At 40.3% G+C, this 25909-nt stretch overlaps 1 protein-coding gene across 1 annotated transcript in view; it reads left to right on the top strand.

The window, feature by feature from the left end:
* GRM5 (glutamate metabotropic receptor 5) overlaps positions 1-25909 on the top strand; it is a 513530-nt gene that overhangs the window by 467292 nt on the left and 20329 nt on the right. Inside the window, 1 exon segment of the mRNA XM_027040000.2 lies at positions 21495-21590. Coding sequence (XP_026895801.2) covers positions 21495-21590 — 96 coding nt within the window.

Genomic DNA, 25909 nt, shown 5'->3' with positions numbered 1-25909 from the left:
TGAGGATGATAATACTCATCACGCTCTGTATTACGCACACAATGATCCTGTGATCCTGTGATCATTGTGCACATAATACAGCATCTCTCCCATAGTCCAGGTTCATGTGATGTGAGTTTCCTTTTTCCTAATCATGGGGTCATCTCAGTTCATGTCCACCCAATATACAGCTCTGGTGACATAATATGAGGTTCCATGACATCATTCTTCAGGAAATTTACTGGAATGGAAATATCTGACTTTGGGAATCTGGCCTGAATTACTAGTAAATCATTGCTACATCCTGGGAGCCCACAATTCTCTAAATTTCCATTATATTATTAGGCAGTAGGTTACAAAGTTTGTGTTAGTGCTTTTTCAGAAGTCAGGCTTTCCTCAGAGTTTGAAGGTGATTTGTGTTAGCCATTTTTCTCATTCCCCTTGTGGTTTTGGAAGTGAATTTATATTTCTTCATAAAAAAATATTTTGACTTTTAATTTGGCCCAGATGAATCCATTTTAATTAATGTTTAGAAACTACATGATGAATCACTATGGTAAATTTTGTACATAACATGATATGAAGCTCTGTTTGCTAAGGCAAGTGTGTGCTCATGTTCACTTACATTTAGCCAAAAAAAAAAAAAAAAAAACCAAAACAACAACAGCAACAAAGCAAAACAAATAAAACAACTGACAGGCTCGCTGCCTGGCCTTGTTCTCAGGCTTCACGACTGCACACTCAGGATAGCAGGAGCTGCCAGAGAACGTGACTCTCTCTCTGCTGAGTTAAAATGACACGGCCAAAATGCAAACTAATGACACTGTTTTCTCTAATTTGTTATTCATGTGGCTTTTTTAGTTGGGAAAAAAAAAAGAGAGAGAGACCGTGACTTGGTAAACAAACATAGATCTGTCACTGACCTTGCTCTTCCAAAACAAACAATAATTGAAAAACAAAGTTTGGTAAACTTAATGAAGCTCCCAGAGAAGATAAAGATAATTATAATCAACATTTGTTAAGGAACAACTAGTCCTGTGTGAGACACTTTACCATGTGTATTACACACCATTGTCTTATAGAATAAAGCTCTCCAACCCCAGAGTTTCCGAGGCAGTATGTCTTGGGTGGGGCCAGAGAGTTTGCATTTGTAACAAGCTCCCAGGTAATAATGATTAATATTGATGAATGAATGTGCTGGTGACATAGAGATCACAGATTGAGAACCACAGACTTAGATATTTTCAGCTAACAACAACCATGTGAGTTAGATAATGTTATTATTATTCTCTGTTTTAAAAGTGAGAAAACTTTAAGTGCAGTGAGGTTAAGTGATTTGTCCACAATTGTACAGCTCTTTAGGGATGCAGGTGGGATTCAAACCCAAGTCTAAACACCCTGGATTCTTCCACAGTAATTTGGCTGACAAGCTTTCAAAAGGATATATCAAGTGGGTAATTGTTCCTCCTTCCTGTTTGCCCCATACTAGGATTTTTGCTGTGTGGACTCAAACTCTAGGGCATTGCCTGCCCACCTGGGCATAAGAAACTAACACTGCTATTGCAAGAGGCTTGCTATTGGTTGGGTTATTAAGCATAATTTCCACTCTCTGCTCATAAATTCTACAGCAGTCTCAGAGAAGACTCTAGAATGTCCTCCCACCTTCTTCCCATATGACTGAAGGGCATACACTTTTGCCTCAGTGGAGCCAATGTCCAATCAGGAGATCAGCTGCCATTCCTCTACACTCAGGTCCAAACAAACAAGTGCATCAGTGCCAAATGGGAGGGCATGGTTAACTAATGGAGGGTGTGGGGAAAGGCCTTGGCATATACATTGACTAGTATTTCAGTGTTTGATCACCATATAATATTGCCATAAAAAGAAAAGCAAAAGCAAACCGGTGGAGCCACCTTCTTCAATTTTAAATGGAATGGGTAGAACAAGGAAGGTAATGGAGCCATGTAATATCAATATGGATGTCCTCTATGGATGTCCTCTGTAGGAGGCAGAACAATAACCCTCAAACATGGTGACATTCCATTCCCTGGAATGTGTGAATATGTTACCTTACATGACAGAATGGACTTTATGGATGTGATTATGTTAAAGATCTTGAGATGAGATTATCCTGGATTATTCAGGTGGAACTAAGGTAACCACAAGGGTTGCTATAAGAGGAAAGCAGGGGTATCAGAGCCAGAAAGAGATTCAAAGATGATACTCTGTAAGATCTGCAGCTCAACTAAGTGATTCTATTCTAACCATAACACTCCTTAAAAGATATCTTGGCTCCGACAGAGAGAGAGGAGATACTGGTCTTCTCTACACAAAACTCTGGTGAGGTTCCATGACATTCCACAAGGTTTTACTCTGGTCATATGTATCACACATACACACACATGTACACATTCTAGCAGAAATCACTGAGGGCAAGAACAATTTCTTATTTATCCCTAAGGTGGCTCTGGGCAGAAGCTCAGTAAATTGCTACTATGGTCATACAGGAGGTAAAAAGGAGATGGAGCTCTACTGATCCCTGCTACTTATTATGATCCTCAAGGGAGAAGAGGTCCCCACTGCCCTACGTTGACCACCTGTGTGATGTCCTGGTCATTTCACTCTGACCCCCACAGATGACTTGGTCAGAAGCTGAAGAGAGCAGTACATACTTGACCCATTGGTGGGAGTCAGGCACACCAGAGAGTGGGTTCTGACTCAGGGAGACACATTATGACATTGAGGGGAAAAGGCACAGTAGGAGCATCTGAGGGAAATGAGAGGGAATTTGAGTTCAGAGTGAAGAGTGGATGCTTCTCTCAGGGACTATCCAGCCACGGGGTACAGCCAAGTGTGCAGCCCATTGCTGGAGAATGGACTGGGGCAGAAGTACACAATGTCTCCTCCATGCACAGAGCTAGTGCCTGCCAGGACAGCAAAACGAGAACCAAATGTTCTAGCCCAAATGGACCAGCAAGCACTTTTCCCTTTCATTGGTTAACCGATAAAAATATAAGGAAAAATTGATTTCAGCATCCACTCATAAGAGAAGTCTAACTTTAGGACTTCTTTTAATCTAAAAGATGTTTGAAATTTTTGATGATACTTGAGAAAAACTGAGCAAATTGACTTCAGAGAGGAACTTACAAAGACACATTAGCAGAATGCTAATGTGCTGAACTGGAGCTAAACAGATGCAGACTTCTGATGTCTTGCCTATCTTTTTCACCTTCAAACTCCAAATCCCTGCATCAAAGCACATGTTATCTAATTTCCCCTTGGACATTTCCAGAGGCTTTCATTTAATTGTATTCACAGTGCAGACACTGCTTTGAGACTGCATCTCCAGGGAGAAAAGTGCCAGACAGAGAGCAAGTCGAGAGCTGACAGGAGCAGACAGCCTTTAACTCCAGGGCATTTCTAACCAATCCTCAGTGGTGCCAGTGAAGAACCAGGCTCTATGTGTCAATTGTTTACAGACTCTCCCCTTCTTTCTTCTTTTCCTTGCCCCCACAGTCCTCAGGCCCACCCGGAGCAACAGGGGACTGGTCCCTCTTCTGGCCAGTAGGTGGCAGGCTGGGTTCTCTGGGCAGCTCCAGTGGGAGAGAGCATTTCACCTGGCTTGTGCAACGATAGAGGACTGCCACTGTGGGCTTGTACAGAGAGCTTGATGCAAGCAGCTGGAGGCAAACTTTTGTAGGAGCAGTGCTAACAGCAGATGTGCTGATTCCCAGATGCACTGACTCAAGAATACTCCTAACACAAACTTGTTGGTTTCCTAGTCATCATTGGTGACACATTCCCATACCTATAAAAATGGCGTGACATATAAAAGCTGAAAAAAAAATCAGCATTGCTTCCTAGAATATTGATGCTAGATTTTAAAAACATATATGTTATTGTCATACACTGTAGAGGTGCCTCACCTAAATATTTTCCTGCCACACACTTTGCCACCAGAAATGCCTTTCAAATTCAGTTGATCATGCTTCCAGTGTTTGTTCTTCTGGAATCAAACCAACATTTATCAAGATCTTTGGTTTATTGGGGATGCAACAAGTGCCCATGCATACTATTTATTTAATGCAATTCATTTTTTTAATTTTAATTCCAGTATAATCAATATACAGTGCTCCATTATTTTCAGGGGTACGATATAGTGATTCAACAATTCCATATAATATTCAGTACTCATCATGACAAGGGTACTGTCATCCTCTTCACCTATTTCACCCATCCCCCCACCCACCTCTGGTAACCATCCCTTTGCTGTCTATATAGTTAAGGGTCTGGGGTTTCTTGTTTGTTTGTTTGCCTCTTTTTTCTTTGTTTTGTTTCTTAAATTCTACATATGAGTGAAATCATATGGTGTTTGCCTTTCTCTGACTTATTTCACTTAGCATTATGCCTTTTAGATCCATCCATGTTGTTGCAAATGTGACTGAATATTCCATTGCATGCATATATATATATATATATATATATATATATATATATACCATCTCTCCTTTTTAAGTTTTTTTTTATCTATTTATTTTGAGAGAGAGAGAGAGTACAGAGGGGCAGAGAGAGAGAGGGAGAGAGAGAGAGAGAGAGAGAGAGAGAATCCCAAGCAGGCCCCCCACTGTCAGTACAGAGCCTGATGTGGGGCTCAAACTCATGAACCTTGAGATCATGACCTGAGCTGAAACCAGGAGTTGGCTGCTTAACTGACTGAGCCATCCAGGCACCCACATACCACCTCTTCTTTATCCATTCATCTATCCATGGACACTTGGGCTGTTTCCATATCATGGCTATTATAAATAATGATGCAATAAACATAAGGGTACATATATCTTTTTCAATTAGTATTTTCATATTCTTTGGGTAAATACACAGTAGTGGAATCACTGGATAATATGGTGATTCTATTTTTAACTTTTTTGAGAAACCTTCATACTGTCTTCCACAGTGGTTGCACCAGTTTGCATTCCCACCAACAGTGCATGAGGGTTCCTTTTTCTCCACCTCCTCCCAACATTTGTTATTTCTTGTGATTTTGATTATTACCCATTCTGATAGGTGTGAGGTGATATCTCATTGTGGTTTTGATTTGTATTTCTGTGATGATTAGTGTTGTTGAGCATCTTTTCATTAGTCTGTTGGCCATCTGGATGTCATCTTTGGAGAAATGTCTGTTCATAGCTTCTGCCCATTTTTAACTGGATATGTCCTTTGCAAATATCTTCCCCTATTTAGTAGTTTGTCTTTTTATTTTGTTAGCCCAATACTTTTCTTACACCCACCCTGCTCAGAAGGCTTGTTATGTCCATTATACCAATAAAGACACCAAAGTTTAGAGAGATGAAGACACTTATCCAAAGTGATGAGTGGCTAAACCAGTGTTTGAACAGTGCTGATGCAGTTAAGAACTTTAGCCTTAAAATGTAAGGCTTTCTCTAAAGCTTTACCTTCTGAAGGAGAAGCAAATCTGCCCTGTCACATGCTTAGTCACACCATTTCTGGAGGGCAACAAAGCATGAGGAAGGGGCAGGTAGCGTTTTACTTCAGTACAAGTTAATGAGTCAGAGTCTGTAGTATTTTGTACCTGAGTGTGCTCAGTGCAAGTAAGACGGGGTTGGGGTCTGCCAGTGGGAGGCAGATGAAAAGGACCCCAAGAACGGGGTGCAGCAGTCACTACTACTACTGGACTTAAAATCAAGCTTTTAGGCACTCCAGCCAAAAGTTTACACAGACAGAAACTACAGAACACAAGGTGGAGTGTAGGATGTGGAAAGAGGATATCAGAATGATGAGTTTGACGCTGATAGCTGTTCCCAAGCATTTATGATGTGGCAGGGACTATTATCAGTGCCTCATAAACATTCTTCAGATCCTATTCAGATCCTAAGACAACCCCATGAGGTAGGTAACATTAGGATCCTCATTTGATAAATGAGAGAACTGAGGCACAGCAAGGTAAAGCAAATTGCCCATGGATAGATATCTGAAAAAGGTTGGACCTTGAATTCTAATCCCAGGAGTTTGTTTTTAGAGTCCACAACCTTAACTACCAGAAATTATAAACACTAATACTATATTTGAAATTGCTGTAAAGAGTTTGTAGGAGTCAATGAAAGGTCGGGATTGAAAAATGACGTTTGTAAAAGTGTGACCTTCACTCTATTTTGATTTAGGTCTGATACCCTCCTGTTTACCACCCTTGACAAATGAAATGATTATCCATTGCCCCATTTTCTTTTGTGAACACTTTCCTTTAGTACTTGCTCTTTCTGTGAGACTTAAAGCCACTGTCTGGTGTACTCTGCTGAGTTATGATCTAGTTGAGATCCAAACTCAATACGGTTTGATCATCTAAACAAGAATGCACAAGGACATTTCAGTTTTTCTTAAGTTTATTTATTTATTTTGAGAGAGAGAGAGGGCAAAGGTGGAGGAAGGGCAGAGAGAGAGAGAAGAGAGAGAATCCCAAGCAGGCTCCACTCTGTCAGCACAGAGCCCCATGTGGGGCTCCATCTCACGAACTGTGAGATCATGACCTGAGCCAAAATCAAGAGTCATATACTTCACAGACTGAGCCACCCAGGTGCCCCAGGACATTTCAATTTTTGGGGGGCTGAAATATCTACATAATACAGATAGCACTTACTTGAATTAAATTAATACAATGAATGGGATATGTTTCCTAAAAGCAGATTCAGACTAAGTACATGGTTACATTTTTACCAGTTATAATTTTTAATGATTTATTTTTATTTTCTTTCTTCAAATAAAGACTATTTCTAAAGTTGTCAATATAAAAACATGTGAGACAGTGGAAGGTATCTTTTAATAAGTGGTCAGGTGTGGTTGAAATTTACCAGCTATTTCTTAAGCACCTATTTCATGCAAATATTTTGGTCAATTTTTAGAATTCAGTGTTTTTGATATCTCGGGTAATTATAATGTATAAGACAGGACATCAGAGGAAATATTATTTTGACCAAGAAATTAAATAATAACCTCATCACCACTTCTCTAGATCTTGTCATTGAAGGCTCTTCTTATTTTTACATTTCCTCTCTGGATAAAAGCTACACCTTCAACCTAGTTGCCCAAACCTGTGTCAATCTTGACTCTTCACTTTCCTTGATAAGACTTCACAGCCAATCAATCATAGTCTCTGCTTATGTTATTTTATCTTTTACATTCTCACCAATATTGCCATGGATCAGAACTCCATAACCTATTGTCTGTACTGACATAATATTATAAATCTCCATTATTGATGCACCAACCTGTCCCAACTGCTGCCAGAGCCATCTTCCTAAATTGCAAAGTTGATCACATGACCCAACCTGAAAATAGTAGGTATACAAGTCTTAAAATATAAAAATCTTAAAACTCTTTTACATGACTCACAAAGCCCTTAAAGACCTGGCTGGCCCTTCAAGATTTAACCTTGAGGTCTAGGCACCAACTTACTGCACCAATCCCCCAATGTCTCTTCCACCAGTGGTCCTCCAAACACATAATTACATATCCCAGCAGTACCAAATGCATATAATTCCCCAAACATACCATGCCTCAGCTATTTCTTTGTTTGGTATGTTCTGCCTATTTATATTCTATTTTTTCTGCCTCTTCTAATACCAGTATTTATCTCCCTTTTACCAATAAAATACCTTCTTACCCTCCAATTACTAACCCAAATATTACATCTCTTTTATAAATTGCATTTCCATTGGACTTCCTGGGTCCCTTCATGTAGTACTTCTTAAGTTGTATTATATTTGCATGCTTTTCTCCTGGCTAGACTGTAAATTTCTTGTAGGCATTGCTTTCTCTGTCCCCATCATCAGCAACTGACTATTTTTAAAGGTTCTCTGGGGCACCTGGGTGGCTCAGTCAGTTAAGTGTCCAACTCTTGATTTTGGCTCAGATCATGGTCTCACGGTTCATGGGATCGAACCCCACATCAAGCTCTGTGCTGACAGTGCAGAGCCTGCTTGGGGTTCTCTTCTCCCTCTCTCTGTCCCTCCCCTGCTCATGCTCTCTAACAAAATAAATAAATAAACTTAAAAGAAAATTAAAAGTTCTCTAATAAATGAGTGAGTGACCAGCAAACATTCATTTCTCTAGCCTCTGGTGAGGACCTAGTTCTTCCCCTAATGGTGAGTCAGCACTCAGTAGTAGTTCATTTTCCAGGAGAGTAAGTCAACTTGCCACTGCCTGATAATATACCATTTAAATATATCTCTGTCTCTCACTGGGTATGTAAAGGTAAAAGCTAAGAAGATTTAGATCCGGTGGATTGTAGTATTATGAAGGATCTGTTTCAGGTATTTAATTTGGGGGAAGAGAAATGCTTTGAAATGATTAATTAAATGGTTTGGCTCTGCAATATATTTGTGGAAGTATATTTGTGGAACTATAAAAGACTATGTCTGGATGATTTTGATGAATTGCATCTAAAACATTCCCTTTGTATAATGAATTGATATTCTTGAATGCTGTGATTACAGTGAATTTTAATCTGCATGTGATGTTAGTGATCTCATTTGTTACTATGTGAATTTGATTAAAATATTTTCAATTAATTGACATAAATTGTCTGGGTGGTGGGGTAAACTAAGCATTTTTTTTTCAAAATTCTGTTTCCAGAAATATTCCTTTTATTTGCATTAGCCCTGCTTGGAAGTGAACTAGCTACACCACATGTGGGGCATGCAAGGCATGTCTCTTTCAGAAAATAACATTTCATACGAAGAAAGTATGCCTTAGGCATAATTCTGTGAGTTAATGATTCTTTCTCTTCCCTCAAACTCCATTCCCTTGGTAAAGATGGAATTGTCAAGGAAGAAATAAACAATAGAAAGATAGGAATATCCTTTTCTCTAACTTCTTGTCTAAAAGAAGTTTTCCACCTTTCTTGAGTCATTTTGCCACCCATTTCTCTAGCATTCCTCCCAATTTCCCCCAACACATACATACACACGAGAAGAAGAGAACAAATATTTACCGAGCTCCTTCAGTGTGCTCTGTGCTATTATATGTCATTTAATTTATACAACAATCTTGCAAAGTAAAGATATACCAGTTTTCATAGCTGTAGAAACTGAGACTCGGAGATGAAATAATTCTTCCAAGATTGTACACTTAGCCTATGATTGAGCTGATTTAAACCCATGACCACCAGGCTACTCCTCATGCTTTTTGTATTGTGCCTCATTATATCCTCCATTACTCTTTAGCTGAAAAAAAATATATTCCTGTTGGAACAGGGAGAATCAGTTATCAGTTTCAACTCTCAGTGATCTACTAAAGAAATTAATAGAGGAGGTAGCATTGAAAAGAAAGATAAGTAGGAGTGTTTGAGTTGCTTAGGTAGGGGAAGGCATGCCAGCAAGAGATAACAGGCACAAAGATACAGGGTTTAGGGCTCCTTGGGGGCCACTTCCTGTCTCCTAGTTGTAAGGTATTCTCTAAGATCAGTCCATGGTCCTTGGCTCTTTTCTCCTTGTGTTCTTTTCTTTGGAGAACCCAACCATCAGTTCACTTTCAATTCTGAGGTATTCTTCCTTTAGCTCTAGTTATTAGTCTTCAAATGATAACTGGATAGTACCATCTTGATATCTGGCACCATCTCAACCTCAACACATCCAATACTCACTCTTTTGTATCAAATAAATTCTTCTGTAATAGTTTCATTATCTCTGTCTTCCTGTCAAATGGAACAAATACTACTTCCCAGCCTTAAAATGTTAGACATGCTTAATTTGTCCTTGTCCTAAAATTAAACATATTTAATTAGATATTAGATGCTATTGAGATATTAGATGCTGTAATAAAATGTTTTCAAACTAATAAATAATATATTTTATATATATCCCCATTGAAGATCAAGCAAAAGTTATATGAGTTATATAAGGACTTGGATTATATTTTAATACCCTGATATTATTAGCCAAGTATATCTAGCAAGTATTGAGAATGTGCTGCGTACCAGGAACTCTTCTAAACTTTGTTCATCATAAAGTGGTGAACAAAACAGAATCTCAGCCCTTACATAATTTCAATCATATTTGGAGGATGATAAGAAAAAATAAACAAACATATAATGTAATTCTAGATATTAAACAAACACATCATATAATTCCAGATAGGTATAATTGCTATAAAGAAAAGTGAATAAAGGTGAGGGACTACAGTGAGGTTTGGTGAGTTACTTGAACTATTTTTGGATATGGTGTCATGAACAGCCTCTCTGAATAAGTTGAACAGAGAGCAAAATGAAGTAAGAAAATCAGATACATAATGATCCAGGAGGTGGAGGCTAAGTGTTTCAGGCAGAGGGAAAAAAAAAAATCTTGAGGCAGGAACCAGACTGTCATCTTAGGGGGCAAGCAAAGTCCATCATGGTTGTGGTAAAATAAGAAGAGGAGAGAACAGTAAGAGAAAAACGCAGACTAACACTTAAGGATCAGAGTAGGTGAGGTGCAGATTTTTGTATTTTGTCTTGAATGTGATGCAGAACTTTGGAAGGTTCAAGAAATTACATGATGAGATTAATATGTTAAAGAGATCCCTCTGGTGTCTATAGATAGAATAGAATGTAGAGTAGAAAGAAGAGAAAGAAGAAATCAGACATCCATTGTGACAGGCAAGGTAAAGGACTATGATGATTCCAAGTGGAAAGTGTAATGATAGGACTTAATTGCTAAGTTGTATGTAATGGAAAGAGAAAAATTAAAGGCGAGTCTACGTTTTTGACCTGTGTAAAGGGGAGGATTGGGACCACTGTAATTCAGATTTGGGGAAGAGAGTTTTGAAGGGTAAAATCAAGTGTTCTATTTTGGACACATTAATACTATCTCTTATAGCTTAGAGAAGTCCAGGCTGGAGATTAAAATTAAAAAAATAGAGGGAGCCATCCACATTTGATGATAATGGGACTACATGAGAAGTAATTTGGGACCAGAGATGATAAGGTAAAGGAGAGAAAGTTTGAAGAAAACATGAGTTTGGTTTGGGAATTGTTAAATTCAAGATTCCCAAGAGAACATCTAAGTGAACAAATCCAAGAAGCTGCTGGGAAAACTGGCCTGAAAATTGAGAGTTTGCTGTTTGAAGTACAATTTGGGAGAGTCAAGGGCAGAACCAGAGACTAGAAAAGAAGCAAATCTGAGAACTCGACAAAATTCCTGAATATTGGACTAGGTACACCTGAGCCCCAGAGTCAAGTGATAACACAAAATGAAAAGGAGTGATTCGTAAATGAAGGCGTGGTCAGTAGCTCCAATGTTACAGAGAAGTCAAATTAGATAAAGTGTCATCATCATTGGATATGGCAACCAGATGTTGGTTTGAGCTTTAACAAAAAGCAATTTAGGCCCCAGACAAAGACAGGCAGGCCCCAGGCAAAGACGGAAATCACATCAGGTAGAACACTTCCATTAGTCAGCTCCTGGATTCCATAGAATAAATTTTGATGTAATATGTAAACTACCAAGAGGCAAGTGGAATACCCATAATCAAGGATCCTATTAGTACCAAGAGCACTAAGACCCCACAGCAGTCTGCTCAAAACCTCCACTTGTAAGGGGTTTCAGTTACAGACATCCTCCTAGCTTGCTGAAGCCCAAGTTTCGTATCCTTGAACCACTACACTACATAGTCACAGTTTGTGAGACAGGGATGACAAAAGCAGGCAGAGGAACCCTAAAAGCTGGCAGTCCAGCCTTGAGTCTGCTGGTCCCAGCCAAGGACCGTGCTGCGAAATGCAGATCAAACTGGGTCCTGAGAAGTGTGTGATGAACAAGGCCCCCTAGAGGGCAGCAGAACCTCACAGGAAGGAGGAGAAATACCAAAAAGGGGTTCATGGGGTGTTTTACTGAAGGAGACACAAGGGGGCAATGCACACTTTTATGGAGAATGGGATCAAATTAAACTTTGTGAATTGAAGTCAGTAGAGGTAGGGCGATCTAAGTTGTATACCAGACCAGAAAAACAAGTTGGCTAGAAAGAGCTGGGAGGAAGTCAGTACAAGGAAACAAGGTTCTCTGCTCAGTGAGTGTTTATTATCCCAACAGTAGTAATAAACAGGTACTGTTTGGTGAGAAACTATTATACATCATGTCTTCTGCTGTGAGCTAAATGGTATTTTAGACACTGGAGATAATAAAGATGAATATAACACTGTCCTTCCCCTAGATAATGCCTGTATCTGTAAACAGGTATTGTCAGTAGATAGTTGTAAGTGTTTCAGGTCTTTGTCGGGGGCACTGTGGGGCACAGAAAAGGAAAGAGTTAGTTAAGAAAGACAGTAAAGTCCTCAAAGAGAGGATAACATGATAGTATGGGTCCTGGTTGTGTTTTTTCCTCTTGCCTGTGATTTCTCTAGGTCTTCCCTGAAATAATCTTTTTTTTCCTCCTTCATTTATTCTTTGAGTCAGCACATTTCTTTATTAAGTCCTGCCAGGTTCTAGTCACTCTTGTGGGCACAGGGATACAGATGTGGCTCTGACATACCAATAATAGGCAGAACAGTGAGCTTGCCCTATTGCTTTTCCTCTTCCTCCCCCTCTCTGCACCCTCTCTCTTGGGATGAAGGAGAAAGTTGAGCCCTTCAGTCTAACAGGTCCTATGTGAGGAAGAAAGGTAATAGAAAAATAACATCATGTCTTTTCACTTATGCATTCAACAAACAGTGAGTGACTGCACGATGTACCTCTCAGGCCCAATTAAGTTCAAATTCCTTCATGGTATGTGCCATTTTAAGATGTGTCAATCTTGGCCACACTTGGTGTTGTTATCTTCACCATGAATTTCATGTTCTCTAATTGCTTATGGTATCCATTTTTGTCATTCTCATTAGATTATAAACTCTTTGAGGTCAGAGGCTATGAAACATGTTTCCTTAATGTCAACTACAGAACCAAAGACTATGCTGAGTATCTAGAACACACTCCATATGTGTTTGAATATATTATTTATAAGAAGGACCTAATGTTGAATTCCAATATCAATATTCATCAGCTATGTAAACTATAGTTCTCTTTTGAATAAAGTCATTACTACCCTTCCCCAGGGTTATAAGGATGCTTGAGACAATATATAAAAACTCCTAACACAGAACCGGCACTTATGTTTGCCCTGTCTCCTTCTCTTCCTATTCTTTGGCTTCTCCTTGATTTTTTAAATTGAGTTTTCCTTTCCCTTTTAGTCATCCCTTTGTTAACTTTGGTTGAAGTGTTTTAGAATTCAACAGCTCAGATATATCTGGCTTTGCCCCCTCTTATTGTGTAACTTTCAGCAAGTGAGAAGGGGGTGGAAGGGCAGTCCCTAGTCACAGACTTGTGATTTTAGTAAATTTTGTCCCATGCAATAGAGTGGAGATGATTTTTTGAAGCTTATGTGAGTCAGAGCACAACTTGGCAAACCCAGGATTGCCACAACTGCCTCCCTCTCTTGGGGGAGAGGGGTTGTCCCTGCTCTCAGGCATGTAACTGTCACAGAAGCATGGCCTCCCTGCCCTCCTCAGCCCCTCACATGCACGCAGAGACCAGGAACCCTCTGTCACCACCACCTCCTCTTGGTCTTGTCAAAATCAAGCGATTTTAAAACCTGAGAGAAATGGGAACTAAGATTCTTGGCAACACTTGGAAACACTTTTTCTTTGTCCCTCAGGGGTCAAGAGACAGACGAGTAAAGGAAAATTTTGGTGTGTGGCTATGGTACCCGAGCAAGGAAGGTGAAGGAAGAGGACAGAGGAAGAAAGGAGGGTGGGGAACAGAACAATTCTTTGAGAAGAACTGGTGAATGACTCTGTGTACAGGAGGAGAAAGCCAGTTTGCACGGAGCTAGGTTTGGATACAGATTACCGCCTCACCTTTGATAAATGTTCTTGCTTTTACCGTTTCTACAGCTGCATTCATGCAAAAAAGCATCTGCCATGTTGCTGCTGTATACCAGGCCCTGCCTTAGTCACTTGCAAAAGGAACGCACATGCCCTTGCTCCTGTGCAGTTTACAGTTTAGTGAGGAAGATAGCAAGCTAGCGAGCAAACTAGTATCTAATTAGAATTTGAAATAAGTGTTCTGAAGGAAGAGAAGAGGGCGCTAATAAAGACTAACAGGAGAGAAGGGCTGAGATAAAAGAAAAGAACCTCAGGGTTCCTGGGTGGCTCAGTTGGTTAAGTGTCCAGCTTCATTCAGTTCAGGTCACCATCTCACAGTTTGTGAGTTCGAGCCCTGCATTGGGCTCTTTGCTGTCAGAGCAGAGCCCACTTCAGATCCTCTGTCCCCCTCCCCCTCTTTCTGCCCCTCCCTTGCTGGCTCTCTCTGAAAAAATAAATAAACATAAAAAAAAAAAAAAAAGAAGAGAAGAGAACCTCATCTGTCTCCATTTCATTTTCAAATCCAGCCTAAATTCTGGCAGCCTAAGTTAGGGCATGTGGGAGCAGACACATCCTGTGAGCTAGGTCTAGATGGCAGTAAAAATTAAAGATTCACTAACCCATAGAATGTAATGGAGATCATACAGATCATGTCCCATAGGCAGACTCATGGCATAATATTCCTAAGTATTAGGGGACAGGTGGAGAAAACAGGACAGAATATTTTGCATCAGAATTATCTGGGAAAAACCTGCCTAGTTATAGAAGTTATTAGAACAGGGAAAAAATGGCAGGTATAAAAGTACCACTAATATGCACCTATTAAAATTAAGAATTTTACATAAACTATGTTACCTGATCCCTGACATTTCCATTTGGCAGATGGGGGAACTATAACTCAGAAAACATTAGCAAGTCTACTAATATAACACAGCTGGCTTATGGTTTCCTTGTGGGATAGGAGGCAAACTCTGGGAAGCAGTAGTAGATTTGAGTTTTTGGAGACTCAAGGTCATACAATTTGGGGAGGGGACTCTATTTAAGAATAAAGGTAACAAAATATGAATACAAAAATAGGGACAGGGCCTTGCAAGGGACTGCTGTGAGGGTCTCTGCTTTCCCATTACTTTCAGAGCAAATCTGCTTCCACAGAGAAGCACTGAGGGCTGGGCTCCAACCAACCCCAAAGTGAGAAAATCAAGTTACTTAAGTGCAGATTGTAACCAAGGTCAGTACCAAAGAGGGAAACAGGGATCAGGTTTCCTATCCAGTAGCGGTAAAAAGGGTCAAGACAAGAGCAGAGGCAGGGGCTCAAGCCAGCAGATCAGGAAAAAGGTAAAAAGAATAAAAAAATAGCACAGCTCCCTGTGTACTTTCAGCCATTTGAAGACGGAAGCAGGCCCAAGAAAGGGCCCAGCTACTATCTGCAACCAGCATTTTAGTGAGAAACAATATACATCAGAGTTAACCAATCCGCTAACCTTGGACAAGTTACTTAATCTCCCTGTGTGCTGGCTCTTCCTCCCTTGTAAAACAGGGATATGAGTAGTACCTAATCCCTAGGCCAGTTGCAGAGATTCATTCGGTAAATAAATGTGGGTGCTTAGCATGTGTGTGGTATATTCCCAGTGCTTAGTAAACATTGGCTTTTCTTGTCATTACCCAGCTTGGTCTGACTCCAAAGCTTTTCCAGTTGTTTATGCACAAAAATGTTAGAAAGAATTCCTCTTGGAAAAGTACTCATCTGATTTCAGGAAGAATAAATTATTTTGTCTGAAAATCCCTTAGTCCTAAAATAGAAGGCAGTAACTTTTAGTTAATACTTTGCTGAAGCGTTTATTTAGACTGATCCTATTCTCATATAGAGATCCTCTGCCTGGTCAACGTGTTGTTCCTCCCTGAAAAGTTTTCCCTATTGAGGAGGTTGTGTAAGCTTGTAAAGTACTTTGGAATTAGTTTTGAAATCTGTATCTTCCTGGGTTTCTATTGATTGTGAAACAAATAGCCAAATCAAAAGAAAGCACATGGCGAAAGGCAATGACTTAAGATGATTCATATTTGAAAACAAGTTCTCATCATAAGTGGGATTAAAATACATCCTTGGGGAATTCTCTGGAAGCTAAATGAAAGGCTTTACTCCATACAAAATTGTTTCATTTTTGCTATTTTTCTAGAACACTGAAAGAAAAAGTCTTTGTACAGAAGCCTTTGAGCTTCTGTTGAATAATTTCCTTAGAATAAATTCCTATGACTAGAATTACTGGGCCAATGTAGCTGATTCTTTACATTTTAATTGTTTATTTGCATTGCTTCCCACCTGTCAACTTCTACCTTCCTTTTATTTTATACAGGACAGGGCAATATGTTCCCTGGCAGCTTCTCAAATTCTTTCCCAACTTATGTTCATTTCTGACATTATTTTCTCGGGCTGTTAATCATGCTTATTTCTTTTGTTTTTAATCTGAAATCTCTGAGTGAATCAACTTGACATTGCAAGTCTGGACACAAGCTGTTTTTCTGGATAGGGAGACCACAAGATCTGCCGGAACAAGTAGTAAACCATCTGAATATACTTACTTGCATACAGACACACGGAGGGCAGAAGGAGGAGACTGAAGTAGGGAATGACTTCATAGTCATGAACTAGATTTGGCCTTACTCCCCCCTCAAGTGAAAATCCTTAAGGACTTCTCCTCTGTCTTCATCTAGAATTCTCCCCTGAGCAATCTAACCTGAAAGATTGCCTTGGGACTTCCTTTGGCTGTCTTTGGAACACTTTAGAGTTGTTGGAAAGTCTACCATCTCATCCTGTCTTCTGATATCACACGGTCTCCCATACTTTAACACTGATTGACAGTTACTCTTAGCAATGCCTCTCTGACTTTCAGATTTTTGTGAATTGCTGTTGAGGTAAACTCCAGTCAGAGGAATGGCAGTCTGTTTCCATGTTAGCAAGAGGCCTGGAGGGAGCTCTGTTCTACTTGGCCATTGGGCAGTCAAATTTGACCTTTGAAAAAAATATGCCTATATTGTGCCCAAAGTCCAGCTGTGTTAAGTACACACTATTCCCTTCATGTATGGTATTTTCAGTCCCTCAAATAGGTTATCTGATAATTGAAATATGTTTTTTTTTAGCATAAAATGAATTTAAGAAGTGAGGTGTTAATAAAAACCATGATGTTTAGAGGTAAAACATGTGGTTTCTCGCCCCGTTTCTCTAACCATTTATGGAGACTTGGCCAGACAGTGAAGCTTTCTGAGCCACAGGTTCTTCTGAAGGATGAGCATAATAATTACTTAGTTTGTTGAAAGAATCAAATCGTACAGGAAAAGTTTTCTACAATAGTGTAAAAGCTATTCAAACACATATCATAGTTTCTGTCCTTACTTGATGACTATCATGATCCAAAATTAGGATAGTCCTAAAGATAATGTATCAAAAAAATCTGGAAAATAAAAAACAAAGGGTTGCACTCTGCCTCATACAGTTTTAAAATTAGAAGCTGTGTTTTTGGATGATTGCTAAAGATGTTACCTATGGGCAGATGTTTGATCTGAACTTTGTCTAGAGCCCAAAAACTGAGGGTAGGCTGGTGTTTGAGGAACCAACATGGGAAAAGAGTTGAATATTTCCAAAGCTGTTTGAAAGGTCTCTGGTGGTATGGAGGGGAAATAGAAACAATGACTAAAACCCAAAAGCAGAACTCTGTCTAAAGCCAGGGAGGGAAAAGGAAAACTAAGAAATAAAATCTGGCTCCAAAATTTGCTAAAGTCAGCCTCAAATATGATGGCACCTAGAAGAGAATTCCAAAATCATCAGAGCCAGGACCACTTTTACATGGGTCTATAACTGGACGAGGTAAGGGATGAGCACATAGGGACACAACTATGTATTCTGTATTTTGTTTTTCTTGATACTTTCTTAGTCTAGTGACAGGGAAGGTAATTGAGGAGAATCTTTGACAAATACATGCACAGCAATGCCAGTTCTACAAACATGTGACCAAAAGCTTTATGGAAGTACTTACAAGTGCTATGACTTATGATAGTTCCCATTAGGTAATCAGTTTGAAAATGCAACACTAAATCTGTAGTAACTAGTTATTTTGGGTTCAAGGACCCAATTCCAGTGTGAATGTGCTGGTGTGGGCAAGTCCCATACCAACAAGCAATTCTCTTGACCAGCTGGGTGTCTTATAATTGAACTCAATTCTGGCACTATCCACCCGGAGATTCCACAGGTTAAAGGTTCAGTCCTACAAGATTGCTGCCCCTCCTCTTCATGCCACTCACGAGTCCAGACTATCGCTTTTGCTTCTGTCTGAGCTGTAGACTGGAGGTTCTAAGGACCTCCTCTTTAAATTTCTGAGCCAGCTGCAAGTCAGGCTGTTACCTATATTTTTGACCAACTGGCTGTGAACCAGAGATTCTCATGACCCTCTCCTCAGGTTCTAATAATTTCCTAGAGTGGTGCACAGAACTCACAGAAACATTTTGCTTACCAGAGCAACGGTTTATTGTAGGATATAACTCAGGAACAGCCAATGGAAGAGATGAGTAGGGCAAGATATGTGGGAAGGGACACGGAGCTTCTATGCCCACTCCAGGCACACCACACTCCCAGCAGCCCCGTGTGTGCACCAACCCAGAAACTTTCCAAACCCATCCTTTGGACTTCTATGGAGGCTTTATTACAAGGCATGATTGATTATATCATTGACCACTGGTGATTGAACTCAGTTGCCAGCCCCTCCCCTCTCCTTGGAGGATAAAGGGGTGGGACTGAAAGTTCCAACCCTCTAATCACATAATTGGCTCCACTGGCCACCAAGCCCCGTCCTTAAGTGCTTTTGGGAATCACCTTATTAACATAACAAAAGGCATCTTTAGGACTTTTAGCACTTAGGAAATTCCAAGGTTTTGGGAACTGTGAGCCAGGAACAGTGGAAGAAGACCAAATATATATAAGAAATATATATATTCTCACATATATTTAGTCACCTATATTATCTATATTTGGTCATCTGAATAACCAAATATATATATTTATAAATCACCATATCACACTGGTTAGGGCTATAATTAGCATAGCTTCCAGTAATTAGCAGTGGAGTCTGTACCATGTTATAAGAGCCACTTGTTTAGGTGTTCTCTAAATGTGGGCTATTGAGAAAACAATCCTTTGTTTTTTCCCAGTCTATCTCCCTCTTATTCTACCTATTCAAATCTAACTCTTTGAAGACTCTCCTACTTTTTCATATACTATAGTGTGTATAAAAAGGAATAATATTTAAAAGAAGACAAATGATTAGGTAAGACTAAAGCATTTGTTAGTAACTTGCTTTAGGGTCTTCATAAACACACACACAGGCACACACACACACACACACACACACACAGAAAAAGACAGAGAGAGAGAGAGAGACAGCTTACAAATATCCAAACCAAATGCTATAAACAACCTTAGACATTTTAAGACTCAGCCTTGGTATGAGAAAGTATCAAAAGTAAATAAGAGGTAGGGGGATTTCAGTATCAGAGAATCTAAAACAATTCAAAGTGGGTGACATAAGATTCATATAAAAAGTAATTCTGAGCTTAAACAGGTTAATTTAGTCATTGGATTGTCTAAAATCTACATTCTTCTAATCTTTCAGGCCACCATTTTTTAGAATGTTGGCTTAGACTCTCTCAAGCCTGCAACATGGTTGTAGCATTGCCAAGTATCACACTAGACAACTGTCCATAGCAAAAAGATACCATGGTTTCCAAGTGTTTTCTTGCCAAGAGTAAAAATAAGAACACAAACAAAAACAAAAAAACTGTTCTTAAAAAATCTCCAGAAGACCCTCTCTCATGATCATTGGCTGAAACTGATAAACAACATACTGCCTTCTTCCCTTCCTTCTCCCACTGCACTGTGAGCTCTGTGAGGCAGGACCTGTGGATTAGTTATCTCTATGTTTCCAGACCAAAGTTCATTGCCTAGAATTAAATGGATGCTCAACTAATGTCTGTTGAATAAAGTAATCCATTCTATCCATTTGGCTTGATTTAATAGGCCATTTTTATTCAAATACTAAATACTTTTAACATCTTAGAAGAAAAGAAAATTCAGAGGGAGGCCTCTATCCAGGACTAATAATGATTTTGCTTTTGTTGCACTTCTTAATTAATTTTGAGGCAGCAAGAAAAGAAACTTATGGCAAAAATGACATTACCAAGGGTAAGCAAGTCTTCTGATACTAGGTCATTTTATCACGGCCTGTTGAATACCAGGGACTTGGATGAAGTGATATCATATTAGGCTCCAGTTTGAGAGAAAAAAGGCAATAAACCTTAAGAGTCTTGGGCTGCTGCAAGGTCTACCAGCAGTCATTCTCTACCAATGAGGCTTGTGACTTTGGTCAAGTCAGTTAAGTAAGTCGCAGTGTCCTCCTGTAGCAGTGAACACAACAGTACCCTCTTTAATTAGCCACAGGCTTAAATCGATGTATAAAAAAAAGATGACTTCTGTGAGAGCATGTTGGCTTTGAAAACGGTCATTTGAATATGAAGGTTCTTCTTGATTCACCATGTAGCAGACTAACACTGGGAATCTTATAACTCATTTTAGACAAAACATCTAGTACCTTCCAGATGTGGTGATATGCCACTTCTGATACAAAAGGGGTTTGAGCTGTCTTCCACAATGTAGGCAGCCCGGTACTGACTGTTCAGCTTCAGCTTAATGGTTATATAAACCTCTTACATCCAAGAAATATCTCTTCTCTTGGCATCACCAGTCTCTCCTATAATGCTCAAACATAATACCACTCAATGAAGCTTTGTTAATGATAAGAGCAATTTATTTTATTTATTTTTTTAATGTTTATTTATTTTGACAGGGCGGGAGTATGTGCTCTGGCATAAGTGGGGGAGGGGCAGAGAGAGAAGAGGAGAGAGAATCCCAAGCAGGCTCTGTCAGCGCTGAGCCCAACACAGGACTCAATCCCACAATACTGGGATCATGACCTGAACTGAAATCAAGACATCCAACCGACTGAGCCACCCAGGCACCCCAGAATGATTAAAAACAAAATCATAATGGAAGGCAACATTACTTTACAATGACTAAAAGTGTGGGTTCTAAACTTGGACTTCCTATGTTCAAAATCCTTGATCACTCTACTTAATCCTTAAAATCTTAGGTTTCTTTCCTTCAGTAGAGTAGATATAATAATAACAGAGCCTCTGCCATAGGGTTGTTGCCAAGATTAAATTCAGCGAAAATCCTAGCCCCATGTCTGGTGCATAGTAAACACTAAATAAATTCTAATTTATTGATATGAATCTTTTTCTCAGAGGCTAGGAATTGCACTCCTTTTGCCTTTGACTATTGAATGTGATGAAATCACAAATTAATAGGCAATCTGGAAGGGTAGATCGTGTGTGGTTTAACAAGAAGTAACCCTGATGTGATGCATATACCATCACAAGCATCCAATAAGTATTACAGGTCAGCCACTGCCGTGAAAAGCAGATGCCTGTTTTAACACAGGACAACCCTCTGCAGCCACAGCTGTCCCTCAGCCTGGCCAGTGAAGCACACAATCATATCTTTCTGTTTGCTCCTGTCCTTGTTCATGCTTACCAGGTACAAAGACAGGAGACTGGCCCAGCACAAGTCGGAAATAGAGTGTTTCACCCCCAAAGGGAGTGTGGGCAATGGTGGGAGAGCAACCATGAGCAGGTAAGCAAACCGTGAGTGGCCCAAGGCGGTGTGAACTACATGTACGCAAGCTACAGGAACAGGTGGCTCCCTGGTCTAGGTCCTCACTCCACCGTGCACCCCATGCAGTGTGTCCAGCCTGGGCCACCATTGGTTTTCTGTGTGTGTGTCTGATTTGCAAAACCCATGCCATCCTCGTGTGAAGTGATGGGAGCCTCCTGTCCCGGATGCTGCTGTCTCCCAGGGTTGTGTGCTTTGCATGTCTGAAGCCTTAGCTCACAGCTCTCCCATGGATTTCAACTTCTTGGTCAAATGCTTCTGGAGTTTGCAAAGTGGAAGAGATTGGAGGAAATTCATGTTTCAGGACTATCCGATCATTTGTCAAAACAAATGCAAAAGCCTAGGACTGGTTCTGAGGGAAGGGCTTCAATGAGGGAAGATTCCAGCCCTGATCCCAGACAAACCAGGGAATTAATCTGACTTATTTTCAGTGGAACATCATCTGACAGCCAAGGGCAAATGCCAAGGCCAAACTAGCAAGGTGTAGAGTCAAGAGGCTTTTCATGAACTGAAATCAGGAAAGCTAGTCCTCCTCTGGCTACCATAGCTTTGCAGCTCCTTTATTTCTCTGTGTTCAGTGGCAAACACCCCCTGTTGCTGCGCTGTGCATGTTCCCTCATACCAGGTACCCCCAACTGAGCAGTGCCCAGTAATCTGGGTTGTTTAGAACTATAAGCATCAACTACGCTGTGTTGCATGAAATGAACGTGCTTTATTGCATGGGACTGGGTTTTAAGAAAAGGACTCCGGAGAGAAATACTGTCAAGATTGGCATTAAATGAGTACAGAATGCTGGAGCAGCCTTGAGCTGGGGAATCAATCACCGTGAACTAACTCTCCACGTCTAATTTGTTGTGCCATTTCCCCATCCACCTGTGGTACAAAACTGTGGAAGGGAAGCTCTTACAAATCAGCCTGGGCTAAAGTAAAGGGAATGTGCAGAAAGTGCAGTGTGTACATGTGTGTGCACGTGCTGAGAGCAGAGCCTGAGATCCAGCTGCACAGCAAGAAGATAATCCTGTTGAATCCTGTTGAACTTTCACCCAAGCATTGTATTTGCTTCCTCAGTAGTTGGCTCCCTCCGGTTTTCAAAATGATGTCTAACTTTCTCCAAGGATGACCGCATTGCACAACTTCTGGGGGTGTAATTCATGTTGCAGTCTGTGAAAATGGTATGCCAAACTGTGCAGCATAGTCTGACCAATCATTTAAAGCAGCCCTGGATGAGAGGCTGGCCCACTTTGTCCCTGGCTCCCAGACAAAGCAATGAGAGCATGTATATCTGTATAGGCATATATGGTGCACATTAGTGTATTTGATGCCCTTATACCCATGAAGCCTTTATAGAGCCAGGTTTGGATATCAGTGTGTTTGAAAGATAACCCTCAATAGATCATTCTGTGGGAGTAACTCAACAGATTGCTATCGGGCCTACTGGTTTCCTTCCATTCAGATATGACAAAGTGCCATAATTCCTGTCCTTGAAAATCAATCAAACAGCACTGGAGTTAGCTGGACAAGGTGAAAATGACTGTATCGAATGTGTTACATTGCTACAGAATGTAGAATCAGAGTGACTTCTGATTTGAAGCAATTGTCTAGGACTGGACTTCCCAAATGTGGCTCCCTACCAAACATACTAAGACAGAATCTGCAGTGTTACAAGTTTCCTAGGTCGTTTCAATTTAGCCAGCCCATAAACTGATATTTTGGAATAATCCATTTGTCTAGGATGTGATATGCAGCTATTCCCAGCAAACATCAGGCCTCAATTCTGCCATGCATTGTTCTTGGGAGTGTTTGGTCAATGTTTAGAACTCTCACATCTGATCAGCCCAGTGGTTAGATTTGCTTAAGACTGTCTTGATTGAGAATGGTAAGAAGGAGACAGCAGACAATGGGACACAGAGGGTAAGGGGACTCCAGATCAACTGGACCAAGCCTTCCTGGATCAGGTCCAGATCTACAGAGATAGCAATTCAACATATCTACACTGAGAATAGTCCAAGTTTCTCTATAATAGCAAGATAATAGTTACCTTTGTTTCCTCACTTGTTTGGATATAGCCAAGGTAATGACAAGGGCTTATTACATCCCGGTGAGGCATAGGAGACTAATGCATGCAACAGTAAGGATAGTTCTGTTGGAATGACCAACCTCAGCCCCACGGAAAAGCATAATTCATTGAGAATAAATGGTTTTCCCTTCCTACTTTTTCTTCCTTACTATTTCTTTAGCATTGAATAAAAACTGATGGAAGAAAGTGAAAGTGAATGGGAGGGAGAGGGAGCCCTTCAGTGTTCTAGAAAAGATTTCCTTTAGGGAAGAGAAAAGGCCTAGCAACACATAAAAGGAGAGGCCAAAATGTCTAAGACCATTGAGTATTTTTTTCCAACTTCATATTTGTTCACATAAATACACACATACACACACAATGACATTTATCCAGGAGAAATAAGTTTATCTTTTTAATTTACTTTTATTTATTTTTTACATTTATTTATTTTGAGAGAGAGGGTGGGGGGCAAGGGACAGAGAGAGACAGGGAGAGAAAGAAAATCCTAAGTAGGTTCCACACTGTCAGCACGGAGCCCAATACAGGGCTCAAGTTCATGAACCAAGATATCATGACCTGAGCCAAAATTAAGAGTTGGATGCTTAATGCACTGAGCCACCCAGGAACCCTTTTTATTTTTTATTCTTTGAGAGAAAGAGAGAGAGCACATGCACATGCAAGGAGGGGAGGAGCAGAGGGAGAGAATCTTAAGCAGGCTCCATGCTCAGCCCAGAGCCCAACACGGGGCTCCATCACAAAACTGTGAGATCATGACCTGAGCAGAAATCAGGAGTCAGATGCTTAACCAACTGAGCCACCTGGGCACCCCAGGAGAAATAAGTTTAAAATGAATATTAAGAGAAAAGATATGAGAGGAGACAACTGCAGTGTAAACTGTTTCTAAATAAGAGGTTAGAATAGTTAATCCCAGTTTTCTCCCTCTGGAATTGAATGGAAGGGCTGGGAAAGAAAACCTAATCAACTTTTACAGATACTTTTAACATCCACTGATGAGGTCCTTTTTCTTGTCTGCTCCCACTCCTTCCCCCAATTGCTTCCCAGGGTCATAGTCAAGCACATTCACTCTGCAAAGATCTGGGCTGGATCTCTGGCCATAACCAACCAACCAGCCCTGGCAGGGGGGTACTGAGGGAAGCTCAAACCACCACAGAAAACCAGAGGAGTGTGTCCCTGCACCTTATTTGCCTATGTTTTCTATGTTGAAGCTATGAACAGGACAGGACCTGGTGAATTCATGCCTGAACTCTTCTTCCAGAGCCAAGTAACCAGCAGGGAAAGAGTTTTACAGTACATGTAGCCCTAGAGCTGAACACTATTATCTTCCCTGAAACAATGACAGGGCCTTAGAGATAGTCCGTCACTTCCCCCTTTTCCCTCCACCCCCACATTTGGAAAAGACTAAGAACATTATATGCATCCATAGCACACTAGCTTCCTGAAATATTATGTTGTTTTCCTTTTATGTGAATTTATTTTTTCTTTCCATCTGAATCTAGCATAACTTGTCATCTTTTCATATTTTCACAGTGGACAGTCTAAGTGTGTTTCAGATCAGAGACCTCCTGATTGCAGGAGAAGTGAAAGAGAGTCCTAAACAGGGAGGTGCTCTAAGAACCGGAAATTCTCTAAACCCTGTTATCGTGTGAGTTCATACTGAGAGAGTCCACCTCAGGGATGGCTAAAACTTCAACAATGAATGTTATTATCTCCTGTCTCAGCAGGCCATTCCATCAGAGTGCTCACTGGAGTCTGCATTCTGAAGCACTCACGATGTATCCCATGAAGGGGGAGAGGCACAGACATTCTGAGCCTCTCAGTCTCTCTTTGAAAAAGAGCTCCCTAATCAAATGAAATAGACTGATCTACAGTGTCCCATCAGTGCTTGAAGGGAGGAGGGTGGTGCGAGGTTATTTTTACTGTTGCAATGTCATGATATCAACCACCTGAGTCACTGATTTTTACCTAGTAGATGCAGCATCTAATTTTAGTGGGTATAATAAATGTCTACTAGAGCCTTTAGAGAATCTAGTAACAGTGATGTCATAATCACCAGGAACTCACATTTCAAAAGCAATCCCAAATTGTGATGTCCGTGTTAAGATTGTTTTGCCTTTCATTAATTCAGTGATTTCTTCCTTGGTGTTATGCTCACTCATTAAGCACCTACCATGAGCCAAGCACTTACAGGACTCTGGAGATAAAT

This window comes from Acinonyx jubatus, chromosome D1, assembly GCF_027475565.1.
Source record: "Acinonyx jubatus isolate Ajub_Pintada_27869175 chromosome D1, VMU_Ajub_asm_v1.0, whole genome shotgun sequence".
In the NCBI taxonomy this organism is placed as follows: Eukaryota; Metazoa; Chordata; class Mammalia; order Carnivora; family Felidae; genus Acinonyx; species Acinonyx jubatus.
Note: the sequence above shows the minus strand (reverse complement) of the source record. Positions and strands in the feature narration are given on the sequence as shown.